This window comes from Chlorocebus sabaeus, chromosome 11 (assembly GCF_047675955.1).
Source record: "Chlorocebus sabaeus isolate Y175 chromosome 11, mChlSab1.0.hap1, whole genome shotgun sequence".
Taxonomy (NCBI): Eukaryota; Metazoa; Chordata; class Mammalia; order Primates; family Cercopithecidae; genus Chlorocebus; species Chlorocebus sabaeus.
In genome coordinates, this window is record NC_132914.1 from 60,568,175 (window position 1) to 60,580,874 (window position 12,700).

The 12,700-nt window shown below is 41.7% G+C and overlaps 1 protein-coding gene across 3 annotated transcripts in view; it reads right to left on the reverse strand.

Moving 5' to 3' along the window:
* PPM1H (protein phosphatase, Mg2+/Mn2+ dependent 1H) overlaps window positions 1-3,570 on the reverse strand; it is a 284,632-nt gene extending 281,062 nt beyond the window's left edge. For all 3 annotated transcript variants that reach the window (XR_499243.3, XR_012094526.1, XM_008003881.3), the window contains exon 1: window positions 2,557-3,570. Coding sequence is in view for 1 of the 3 variants with exons in the window: in XM_008003881.3 (XP_008002072.1) it covers window positions 2,557-2,801 (245 nt within the window). In the remaining 2 variants the exon portion in view is untranslated. The remainder of the gene's footprint in view (window positions 1-2,556) is intronic.
* Window positions 3,571-12,700: the final 9,130 nt, after the last annotated feature.

Below are 12,700 nucleotides of genomic sequence, written 5' to 3' on the forward strand. Positions count from 1 at the left end.
GTCTATTTTGAGAAGAAAAAAAAAACACGCATGATATGTATTTATGAGGGCATCCAAAGAAGTCTGAAAGCCAAATACCACCCAAACACTGAACCCTCATTACTGCTAGGGAGTAAGCCAGGGCTGGGGAAGAGGGGCTGACTTTTTTTTTTTTTTTTAAAAATAGGTCTTTGCTTGAATTATCACACATGTATTGCTTTTGCCACTAACTTTAAAATTTGTAACATTTTACGGTGGCCTTCCTAGCCGTCAAGGTGAATATCTCTCATGATTTATTCTAGGAAAAAGATAAACTCTTTAGGGGTAAGGAAATGGAGGTCCAGAGAGGATGGGGGGAGCCCTCTAAGCACTCTCTCCTGCGTGTCTCATTGCATCCTGTGCCTACTATAGGCATGCAAACATTCTGCAATTCGTTCTTTCCCTTCCCTCATGCTTATCTGAGGCTTTCTGTTTACTGTCCAAACGGCTTCCACCTTCAGTGTTTCAGTATCTTCTTTCCTATCTCTCACAACTTTCTCACCATTGCCTGTTTTTCCTTCTCGCCTTGACAGGCGCCCTCGCCCTGGAAAACTCACTGGAGTGGGGACAGATCTCGGGCATTTGGCAGGCACAAAGACCCCCACCTACACAATTACAGGATGGTGTATGCCTCCAAGTTGCTTTCTGTCTCGTAAAGGGTCCAAATGGGCTTTTTTTTTTTTCTTTTTTTTCTTTTTTGAGACTGGGTTTTGCTCTTGTTGCCCAGGCTGGAGTGCAATGACGTGATCTTGGCTCACCGCCATCTCTGCCTCAGGGGTTCAAGCGATTCTCCCGTCTCAGCCTCCCGAGTAGCTGGGATTACAGGCATGCGCCACCACGCCCAACTAATTTTTGTAGTTTAAGTAGAGACAGGGTTTCTCCATGTTATTCAAGCTGGTCTCGAGCTCCCGACCTTAGGTGATCCGCCCGCCTCGGCCTCCCAAAGTGCTGGGATTACAGGCGTGAACCACCACGCCCGGCCCAAATGGGCTTTTAAATAACGTTTTTATTTCACTTAAGAAACAGTGTTTGGTATGTTTGGCAGGCACTTTTTTCTCCTTTAGGTCTTTCCTTACACAGGTGTTTATTTTTGCTTTGGCTTTCTCTTGGAAATTACAATGCTATTTTGTACCTTCGCCACCCACAACGTTCTCTTCCACGCTCATCTTTTATGAAGTGTTAATTTTTACTGTCTGAGCTCCCATCAAGCGCATTTCTGCCTCCTCACTTTCACACTCCAATCGTCTAGCCCCATTTATACGTTTTCCATTTCAGCCCATGGAGAAACGCGTTTATAGGATGATGAGAGAAGGAAAGGAGAATTAGAGATAATAAGCAGAGTAGATTCCAAGCAGTCTCTCCCACCGGAATCCTCAGCGTCGGGAACCAAGCCTGCTCGAGGGTATCCAGGCCACCAGAACAGGGTCAGCATCAAGGCGCCCAGGCGTTGGAAGAGCTGATTGGTTCCCGGACGAACCAATCAACCAGCGAGGCCGTGCACGGATAGGGGTGGGCCAAAATTACCGAGGGGATGGGGTTAAAGGAAAAGGCGCAGGTGTGCCAGGCACCAGGTTTTGCGTGCACTTTTGCACCCCCTGGTTCATTAATAACCCCGAATTCTATTCTAAATGTGTCCTAGTTTTCCCGTTTCCTACAACTGAGGTAGTAGACACAAGGGAAAATGTTACTTATCTTACCATTCATAAGATGGTTATTAATAGTTAATGGAAAAGTGGCCATGGAGCTGGGGGAAGGGCAATAAAATCCTCCACCTCTCCTTTCCCGGTTCCACTCCAGATCGTCAACCTGACTCAGTCGATTCCTGAAATAGCTGATCAGTCAAACGCAAGCTTAATCACCAAAGCGGATTATCAAAATGTTATATTAGACAGTTGGAATAAGTTTCCCCCTCCCCAAGGGCTGAGGGAAATAGTACTGGCATTTACCGAACGCGCAGCATTTTACTACCTGCTAAAGGAGAAGCGAAGGAACTCGCGGGCTGAAAGTGAGAAACTGAGACCTTCGGAAATGTACAACCACGCACTCAGACACGGCCACCTCCCGGAATTGGACACAAGCTCCCAGGCGCAGTGACATCTCCTCTAAGCCTCCACCCCACAAACTCTGCATCACGCGGGGACGCCAACTATATTTTGGGAGGGTGGGGGTACAGATTGCAGATTTTCCTAATGTGTTTCAAACTTCAGCAGAGCTTTTCTGCCCTTTTTTTTCCCCCAAGTGGCAGAGACCCCGGATTCACAGACCTGTCTCACCTTAGCTTTCCCACGGTCCAGCGCTGCCACCCACCCCTCCACCACCCATACCGGGGCTGGAGACGCCGCGTCCTTGGGTTGGGGGAAGAGGGAGTGGGGAGAAGAGGGAAATGGCCAGTGTAAGTAAAGAGCTCCCCGCCGAGGCCTGGACGCCGGCAGCTAGTGGAGAGCCCTGAGGCCGAGAAGCAGGGAGAGAAGAGGGCTGGAACCGTGCGGGGAAGGGCCGCGAGGAGAGCAGGGGCGCCGCCGGTGTCGCTGCACTCACTCTGCGTAGCCAGTGGCCCAGGGCAGCCTCCGAGTCTCCTTGAGGATGAGGATGGGGCGGGCGATGTGATCTGCGCTGCACTCCACCTCGTCCTGAGACAGCCCCAGGAACTCTGGCCGCCCGTAGGGGAAACGCAGGGGCAGGTCTGAGCCTCCGCAGCCGCCGCCGCCGTGCTCGGAGCCTGAGCTGCCAGCCATGATGCCGCCCATGAAATTGGCCACGGCAGATTTCACTCGAGTGAGCATATTACTCTGGCGCCCGACTGCAGCGGTGCGAGCAGGAGGCAGCGGGGGCCGGGCGAGGCGCAGCGCGGGGCATGCAGGCTGCGGTGGGCGCCTGGCGCACGGGGAGCCTGGCCGCAGGGACGCGCCGCGCGCGGCTCCCAGAGCCTAGTGCTGCAGGGGGCCGGGCCCCGGCCTCTCGTGCTCCGTGCCGCGGCGGCAGCCGCCTCCCCACGCTACACTTCCGCAACGGAGCAGCATGGAGCGGGCCGGCGGGGGGAGTCACCGCGCGCTCCAGTAGCGACCAGGCAGCTGCAGTTGCAGCAGGTCCCTTCCCCGCCCCCTGCACTCTGCTCCGGCGTGCGCGGAACTGAGCCCACCCGGCGAGCCCGCGGAGCCGCCGCGGCTGCTGCCACGGCTACCGCTGCCGAGTCATGTGATAATCAGGCTGCAAGGGCTCAGGCTGCTGCGGTGGCCGTTGGTTAGCCCCTCCCCTGCCGGCCCGAGCGAGACTCGCACCGGGATCGTGACCTCCTGAGGGAGGGGGAGACCGGCTGGGTCTGTACCTGCCGGAGGGAATGGGGGCGCTGTGAGCTGGAGGCGGTACAGGTGTTAGGGGCTGTCACGTGGAGCCGAGCAGCCGGGAAAAGCGTTGAAGAATCCACTGCTGAGGAATGCTGCCTTCACCCTCCAGAAAGGAAACTTTGGGAGCAGGAGGGGAAAGGGGAGACAGGTGCAATCAGGGTGGGACGCTTCTAAGTCCTGCGGTGGAAACCAGCAGTCACTGGGTGTAAGAGACTTTTCAGGACTTAAAAATAAAGCCTACATGGATTGCATGAGGATTATTAAAAGTTTTTCCCTAAGTATTTGTCGATTTACTTTTCTTTTTATTACCACTGTATGCATCACTATCTATGAAGCAAATCTTATTTTGAACCCAGAATAAGCTTAATATACAAGAAAATAGATCTCTTGAGAAATCAGACGCTGCTCTGAGGGCAGTGGTATTTACAACTAATTGATCACAGCCAGTTACAGATTTCTTTGTTCCTTCTCCACTCCCACTGCTTCACTTGACTAGCCTAAAAGAAAAAGAAACAGGGACTGTTAGTACTTAATTGTTAAGTAAATTTATAGAAGCATTTTCCTCCAAAGTAGCAACAAAGGTATCTTTTCCAAGTTACCTTGTTTACTATCTAGACAAATAAATGCATTTTCCTCCAACATAGGAACAGAAGTATCTTTTCAAAGCTTACCTTGTTTACTATCTAGACACTTAAATGCAGTCCTATTTGAATTTTCTTAATTCAGGACATTGTTGCAAAATTATCTAAGGGCACTTATAAAACGAAAGAAGCTTAAGTAGAACACAGCAACTCAAATGCTAAAGTAAAAATGAATAAATACAATGATGAAACATTTTTGGTGATCGTATGTTAAAATAGAAAACGCGTCTTAAAAACTGAATACTTCATCAAGGCTAACATTTCTTAAATACTGGCTTTTTGCGGGAAGGGAAACTTTGCAATAGGACATGTATCTTGTTCATGTTTACCTATTTAATTTGCCAGAATTCGGTGTTACTTATGCAGGTATGCACCAAACAGCTTGCTCTCAGTTCAACAGGGAATGCAGGCCCTCGTTCTTCTCAGTCAGTGTTTGGGAAGGAGAGTGGCCCAGGTGTTGAAGGAGAAACCAATTCTTTGAAGAGGAATTGTGAGTCAAGGAGTACCTGCTGTTAGGTGAGGCCTGGATAAGCCTCACAGATATCTTTTCTTCAGTATGTATAATATTCTTTATAAAATACATTTTCCCGTTTCACTTTTTCTTGTCTAGATATTCTAATTTACCAGATACCAAATAATTATGTAAAAGATGGCAGTATTTTAAACTTTCAGTGAAATGCCACTCCTATCAATGAAGTTTTTAAATCATTTTTTACACAACATAAATGTAATTTTATCTTAGCCCCTTTTCTTCTTCTTATTTGGTGCAGTCTTTTAAATGATGCAAGATATGTCTTCTTAACCTTTGCTTGGTTAAACTGCAAACTCCTGAATGGGAAATTTCTGATTATATGGGTGGTGGTGAAACACTGAACATACCACCTTCTCTGGTATCCATTGAGTCTAATATAAGCTTATAATCGTCTTTTAAAGAAAACTTTTGTTGTAGAATAACTACCTTTATCATTGTCTCTCAGATATTACAGTAAGTAAACACTTTTTTTTTTTTTTTTTTTTGAGATGAAGTTTCTCTCTTATCACCCAGGCTGGAGTGCAGTGGCGGAATCTTGGCTTACTGCAACCTCTGCCTCCCGAGTTCAAGCGATTCTCCTGCCTCAGCCTCCCTAGTAGCTGGGATTATAGGAGTCAGCCACCAGGCGCAGCTAATTTTTTGTATTTTTAGTAGAGATGGGGTTTCTCCATGTTGGCCAGGCTGGTCTTGAACTGCTGACCTCGTGATCCGCCCACCTCAGCCTCCCAAAGTGCAGGGATTACAGGCGTGAGCCACCTGCGCCCGGCCATTTTAGTTGCATTTAACATGGTCTTCCATTCATTTCACTTTACGGGAAAGCTTTAGTATTTATTTGAAATAGGAATTTAAAATTTGTCTTGTCTGATTTATTTTCAATTTAAACATGGTAACAGTTCCTGGTAAGTAATTAATATATAAAATTCAAATATACAGAACTGTAAATAAAAACGTAAAAGACTCCAAAAGAATTCCCCAGGGGATAACTACTGTTAGCATTTTTGGTAGGCTTCTAAAATTTTTCTCAAATAGGATATTTAGCAAGATTAAATTTGGTAACATTAGCAAGATTTGTGAACTAGTGTTCTGTAAGAAGTTATTCTACTGTTTTTCCACAACCTAATTATTACCTGTAATGAGAAAGTGTTGGTACGTCATTAGCTTTGCTAGCAAACTTTGCCCTGCAAACGGTAGAAAAACAGAAATTCTATACCTGTTCTGTTTCAAATATTTCTATAGTAAAAGATGGAAATGAAATTTCTGATTAAAATGGGGGTGGTCATCCCTCTTGGAGGGACCCCTAAAAATATATACTTTTCACACCTATTGTACTCATAGGTTCTGAGAGTATCTGTGTTACTAAATTCAAATGGGGCATTGATCAGGTACTGAGAGACCCTCAGTGTGTTTGTTAGACATCAATAGATATCCTTCAGTTTCTCTTGCGTTTTTTTTTTCTCTTGGAAAATGTGGGTTTGAAGACTTACTCATTTAGGAGATAAACACATAGACCTTATATTTAGATGCTCTGTATATCAACATAATCTCATTTCTAGGCCTATAATACTATAGTTTTGACTATTAAATAACACTATGCCATTAGTAAGACTTAAAAAATGTGGGCCGGGCGTGGTGGCTCACACCTGTAATCCCAGCACTTTGGGACGCTGAGGGGGGCGGATCATTTGAGATCAGGAGTTCGACCAGCCTAACCGACATGGGTGAAACCCCCTCTATACTAAAACAAAAAAATTAGCCAGGTGTGGTGGTGGGCATCTGTAGTCCCAGCTACTCGGGAGGCTGAGGCAGGAGAATCACTTGAACCCGGGAGGCGGAGCTTGCAGTGAGCCGAGATCGCACCACTGCACTCCAGCCGAGACGACAGAGTGAGACTATGTCTCAAAAAAAAAAAAAAAAAAAAAAAAAAAAAGGAAGCAGCAGCTCTGGATAGTTTCTTCAGTCAAAACATCCGGTATCCTCTCAAAATGTTTATTAATTATAAAAGGTGAAACAATAAATTACAGTGAAAAAACTTGGCAGAAATCACCTTAATCGAATGACCAAGATTAATATCACTAGTCATTAAGTACCCCCGACATGGGTCTTCTTCCCCCAAATCCTAGACCTCTGTATGCTTATGGGAAAATATGGGTGACACCCAAACTGAAGATGCTCTAGAAAGTACCTGACCAGATACCAGATGTGGTCAGAAGTGTCAAGGTCCCTAAAGGCAAAAAAGACTGAGGAACTGTCACAGATTGAAGACAATGGAGCTACAACAACTGCAATGTAATACCAATGTTATTTTCTTAGTTTTGGTGTTAACATTAGGAAAGCTGGGTAAAGGGTATACAGGAACAAAAAATTAAAATACACATACACACCAGAGGAATTTGGGGTTTAAGTAGGGAGCAAATGCTCCTTTGGAAGTCAGTCTAGAAGAAAGACAAATGATGCTTTTCCAGGACTCATCCCTCCCACAGCTAGAGAGTCATGCCTCCATTATGGTGCTAGTTTCCTTGTATTCTAATTAGTACTTTACATATATCTTCCCATTAGACAGTGAAATCCTGCAGGGAAAGAACATTCTTATTCATCTTTGTATTCCAGCACTTTGCCTAATCCTTAACAAGTAACAGGGTTCAGTGGGCAATTAATTCTTCTTAAAAATCCCATTCAGGGAAGAAAGACTATTCTGTTTGAATTACCAAATCTGCTGTTTTTATTCCCTCTGTTTTCCTTAAGCTCTTTCTCACTTAATCCCTTAAAATCTGTGTTGTCTACATGCAGAACTTTCTTTTTTTTTCTTTTTTTTTTTTTTTTTGAGACGGAGTCTCACTCTGTCGCCCAGGCTGGAGTGCAGTGGTGCGATCTCGGCTCACTGCAAGCTCCGCCCCCTGGGTTCACGCCATTCTCCCGCCTCAGCCTCCCGAGTAGCTGGGACTACAGGCGCCCGCCACCGCGCCCCGCTAATTTTTTGTATTTGTAGTACAGACGGGGGTTTCTAGTACAGACCGTGTTAGCCAGGATGGTCTCGATCTCCTGACCTCGTGACCTGCCCGCCTCGGCCTCCCAAAGTGCTGGGATTACAGGCGTGAGTTACCGCGCTAGGCCAACTTTCTTAACCTCTGGTATCTGATAAGGCTTAGCTAACTTCAGTCAATATCCAGATTGGTAACAATATGGATACCAAGTCATGTGGGTCTCTCCTTCACACAAAACTGATAGCCTGATAAATATATCATAACCAGGATATGAAGTTACAACAGTTAACACTAACTTGTTTTGCTTCAGAGATAGTTTGGATTCCAGTTTTGTATGCAGGAATGTACTGATTGGAAATTCCTGATTTATTGGGGATCGGGGGATACATGTATTTCTCTTCAGCAAACAAAACCATTTACTTGTAAGTGACGGTTTCTTATGAACCAAGAAATTTATACCAAATTCTTGAGCACAGAGATATAGAGTATTCGCAAATGTTACATCCATGAAATGCAGTCATTCCCTAGATTATAAACACCTCATTTAGAAACATTTGGAAATGCCTTATACTGTCCACATTGTCCTACACTGAAACTACTGTTTTGTAACTGATATGGGAATTGTAGGAAAAAAAATAGCTATCCTTATCTCACAGAATAGCTGCAAGGATCAGTGAGATAATAGTTGTCAATACGTTATAACTAATGTTGGGCTGGGGTTATCACTCTTCTCTAGTTAAATCTGTTTTTTCCTTAGAGATCAATTTTTAATATTAAAAATTTAAACCATTTCTTTTCTCTGTTCTTTGCTTATAACAACCAGGATAACAATACCTACCTCATTGGATTATCTTGATAATTAATGGAATAACATGTAAATTCCTAATATTCTTCTTGGTACAGAATAGATGATCAATAAACAGGTAATAAGCACCATGACAGCACTCTGCACTGTGGGTGGTGAGTGAATTTACATACATTGTTTCCAGTGCTCTACCAACACCAAGGTAAACATTGCTTTTATTGCTCTTTTTTTTTTAATGATAATGACAATATTTATTGAGCATTTATAATGCTAGTATACTTTGTATATTTAGAATGTACTGAGTTTCACTTTAAGACTTTTTTTTTTTTTAATTATACTTTAAGTTCTAGGGTACATGTGGATAACGTGCAGGTTTGTTACATATGAATACCTGTGCCATGTTGGCGTGCTGCACCCATCAACTCATCAGCACCCATCAACTCGTCATTTACATCAGGTATAACTCCCAATGCAATCCCTCCCCCCTCCCCCTTCCCCGTGATAGGCCCGGGTGTGTGATGTTCCCCTTCCGGAGTCCAAGTGATCTAAACAACACTACCGCTTTACTATTGAAGACAGTTGGGAGGTTTATAAATGACTTGCCCAAGACAACACAGCAGTAACAAAGCAATGCAGTCCCATTAGGTACTTTTTTTAAACATTACAACATATAGAAAGTTTACATCATAAAATATTTTTTCCCTACCTTTTTCAAGCAAAGATCTGGTAATTTCAGTTATGGTGGTTTTTAAAGGCTTCTGTGAATCTGAAATTAAAACAATCCCTTGGCAACCTTAGATGGATTGTTTTAAGTACAATTCTGTGATTTGGAAATCATTCCAAATTCTAAAGCAATTACTTTTTCAGTGAGGTTGTTAACTATAACTTATTTCTAAGTTGGGAGCTGTCTGGGTCATGCTAAAGTTGTATAGAAATACTAAATTCTGTTCAACTGGAAAGTATCTTTTAAAAAAAGATTATAATATTACTAACCTATTCCCAAGCCTTGTCATATTAACTTCTCTTTTAATATGATGTATTCCCTTGCTCTTCTGCCAAGATAAATCACTACTATCATGATTTTTTTTTTTCCAGATAATAGTGGCTTTAGGAAAATATCCAATGAAACTTGTTTATTGAATGGAAAAATCATCATTTGCTTAGAGTAGTGCATGTGGTTTGAACAAGTTCAGAAATCAAGCAACTGAAGACAGCTTCTTAGCTAAGAACTATAAACTCAAATTGCTTTTTATTCTCTCAAAGGATCAGTGTTGCTCTATGCCAGTAGATATGGCAGCTGTCTAGAATATGTTGAAATGCAGAATTAGTTGCTTTGTCCTTTTTGTCATCAACTGCATTTTGAATCAAATTAGAGAGGCTTTTTATGCTTGCCTGTAAATATTTTTAGGTTTATCTTTCCAAAACCAAAACACAGTGGAGTGTCATGGCAAATAACCTCATATTTTATTCAAAAACAATACCCCCTCCCCAGTCATGCATTTATAATTAAAATACCCTATTTTAATACATTCTCCTTATCTCTACTTTAGTGAATTAAAGAAAAAAATCTCTTGACATAACCGAGTAATTGTAACAATTCTCTTGTAATTGCTTTGACTGTGGAAAATAGGCATATCCGATTGTGGTCCCTCACATCACAGCCACCAGCAAGATAACAAAAGACAGATTGACAAGAGAACAGCATAAAATTTCATTTAATGTAAGTTTTATCATATAAAATAATATATTATGTATTTATTAAAACTCATTTTTGTATAATACATATTTAAACTTATTTTTATATAATGAAATTTATTACATACGAATAAAACTTATATAAAAATTAGTTTTAAATGATTGGACAAAAAGATATGGTCTAATGGTAATAAACTGGGGGAACTTGGCAAACTTGTTAGTAAACTTGTTGGAAAAGTAAACTATCTGGCCCCATCGCAAACCTGTTGATTCAGAATCCCTGGGATGGGACCCAACGATCTAGCTTACAAGTCCTCCAGGCAATTCTGATGTAAACTATTTGAGAAACGCTGGCACATGGGAAACCTGTACTATTTATCTAAAGGACAGGCAAGCATGGAAATGCAGGGAATATGTCAAGTAAGAAAATAACCAGTGACGCATGTGCTCTGACTTTCAATGTACGTAGAACAACAACAGTTGTTGTTCAACAGTCTCAAATTGAATGAGACTATTCAACTGGATCTATTCAGAAACATATGAACTGTCCCTTTCTGTTTGATTTCCGTGGGCTTATGTTAGTGTAGAAGCCTGAGTACATTTGCTGTGGGCAGATATGTAAATTCTTTAGCATATGGGAAGCTGTAGAGAAGAAAGGAGGATTGACTACTGCCTCCTGATCATCTCCCAGGACTGGATTACCAACAGCCGGTCTGTCTATGCCTGTGTTCTGTCATGTGCCAAGCAGAGGCAGAAAAAAAATAAACATAAATATATATTTCTATAAATTCACATTATAATATAAACATATAAACTTTATATATATACATATATTTTAAACTACATGTTTGGTAATGTATTTTAAAAGTAACAAAGTGATCACTATTAGGAAAACCAACATGTTCTTGGCCTTTGTAGGGGAGAAAAAACTTTTTCCTCCACCAACTTTTGTTATTTCAATGGGAGCCTGCAAAGGAAACTGAAAAAAGACATTAGTAAAAGAGTTTATTTATGCGGGCAATGTTCGCACATGTGGGAGTGTTCCGTGATGAGTAACTGAAAAGTGTGATTAGAATTTGGGGCTTATATACCTAACTTAGTAGGGGAAAGGAGTGGGGGAGAAAGACATCTATGGGAAGGACAAATTGGTTTGTTTAGGAAAGGCAAACGGGTTTTCAGGAGAACAAACAGAAGATAAGAAAGTTTGTGGTAATACTTATGCAGGTATGAGTGGTCTTTCTGTCTTCTTCATGGCCATGAAACTGCACCTGAGATGGGTGATGAGGTTTAAGATGTGCTATTTCAAAATACGGCATCTTGACATTTGAGAAAACATCAGAAGCGGGAAAGTCTTATTCACTTTCCTCCTGCACTTCTTCCCAGAAACAGGTCATAAAACCTAGGAAGGATTCTCTGACCTTCCCTGGAAGCAGGTCGTAAGACCCTCATTCTAGAGGTACCCTCTCTATACCTGGAGAAAAAGGACATCCTTATCTCTGGAGACACAGAGAAGAATCTGAACAAATGACTTGCTGTGTTTCTTCCAGTTTCTTACTATTAGATCATACTTTTTTATTCCATCATAGCTCTCCATGAATATCCACTTCTTCACCAAACCTAGCCTAAAAAGTACACAGGTTCACCCATTTCTTCATGTCTTTATTTCCTTATGAAGGCTTCTATGTTATTTAAAATTTTAAGTAAATTTTTATGCTTTTCTGTTTTTGATGTCTTGTGTTATAGAGATCTCAGTCACAAATGTAATGATGGATGAAAAAAGACATGTTTTCTTCCCTATAGGGGATTTATTGTAGTGGAGGGGAGAAGATAATTTTTTTCCTCACCCCTTGCTAGGTTCATGGCTGAGACCCCTATAAACAAAAGACAGACTGACAAGAGAACAGCATAAAATCTTATTTAATATAATTTTATTATATTAAAGAATACAGTATTATAATGTATTTATATATAATATATATTAAAACTTACATAATTAAACTTATATATTTAAAACATATAATAAAACTTACATAAAATATAAACATATATTAAAAACTTACATATTAAGTTTTATGACATATAAATAATTTTAAATGATTGGACACAAGGGGTATGGTCTAATGATAATAAACTGGGGGGAACTTAGCAAAGCCTGTTTCTTCAGATTTTTCTCTGTAGCCTTATGTCCTCAGAGATAAGGACATTCCTTTCTTCTGCATATAGGGAGGTCACCTCTAGAATGAGGGTCAAAAACCTACTTCAGGGGAAGGTCAGCTCTTTTATGACCTGCTTCTGAAAAGAAAGCTAAGAGAAGATCCGAGAGTGACCTTCCTGCTTCTATTGTCTTCTCAAATACCAAATTGCCGTATTTTGGAACATCATGTCCTGAACCCCATCATTAGCCTTATTTCCCAGAAGTTCCCTGCTTTTACTCAGATAAGGGAAGCTTTGAAAAGGCTCCTTTCTGCATCTGCTGAATCTCAAGTGTCTTCATCTTAAAATAATCTTTTACCAACTCTGGGGTCCCTACATCTTCCTTTGTTGTATGGCTTATTATTGTTTTTAGTATAATTGCTGGGACTAGGGCACTAGATATAATCTTTCAGTCCCTGGAGTTTTAATCTGGCTCCAAATTCTCCACTTGTATATCCCACAGGCACCTCAGATTCAACATGTCATAAATA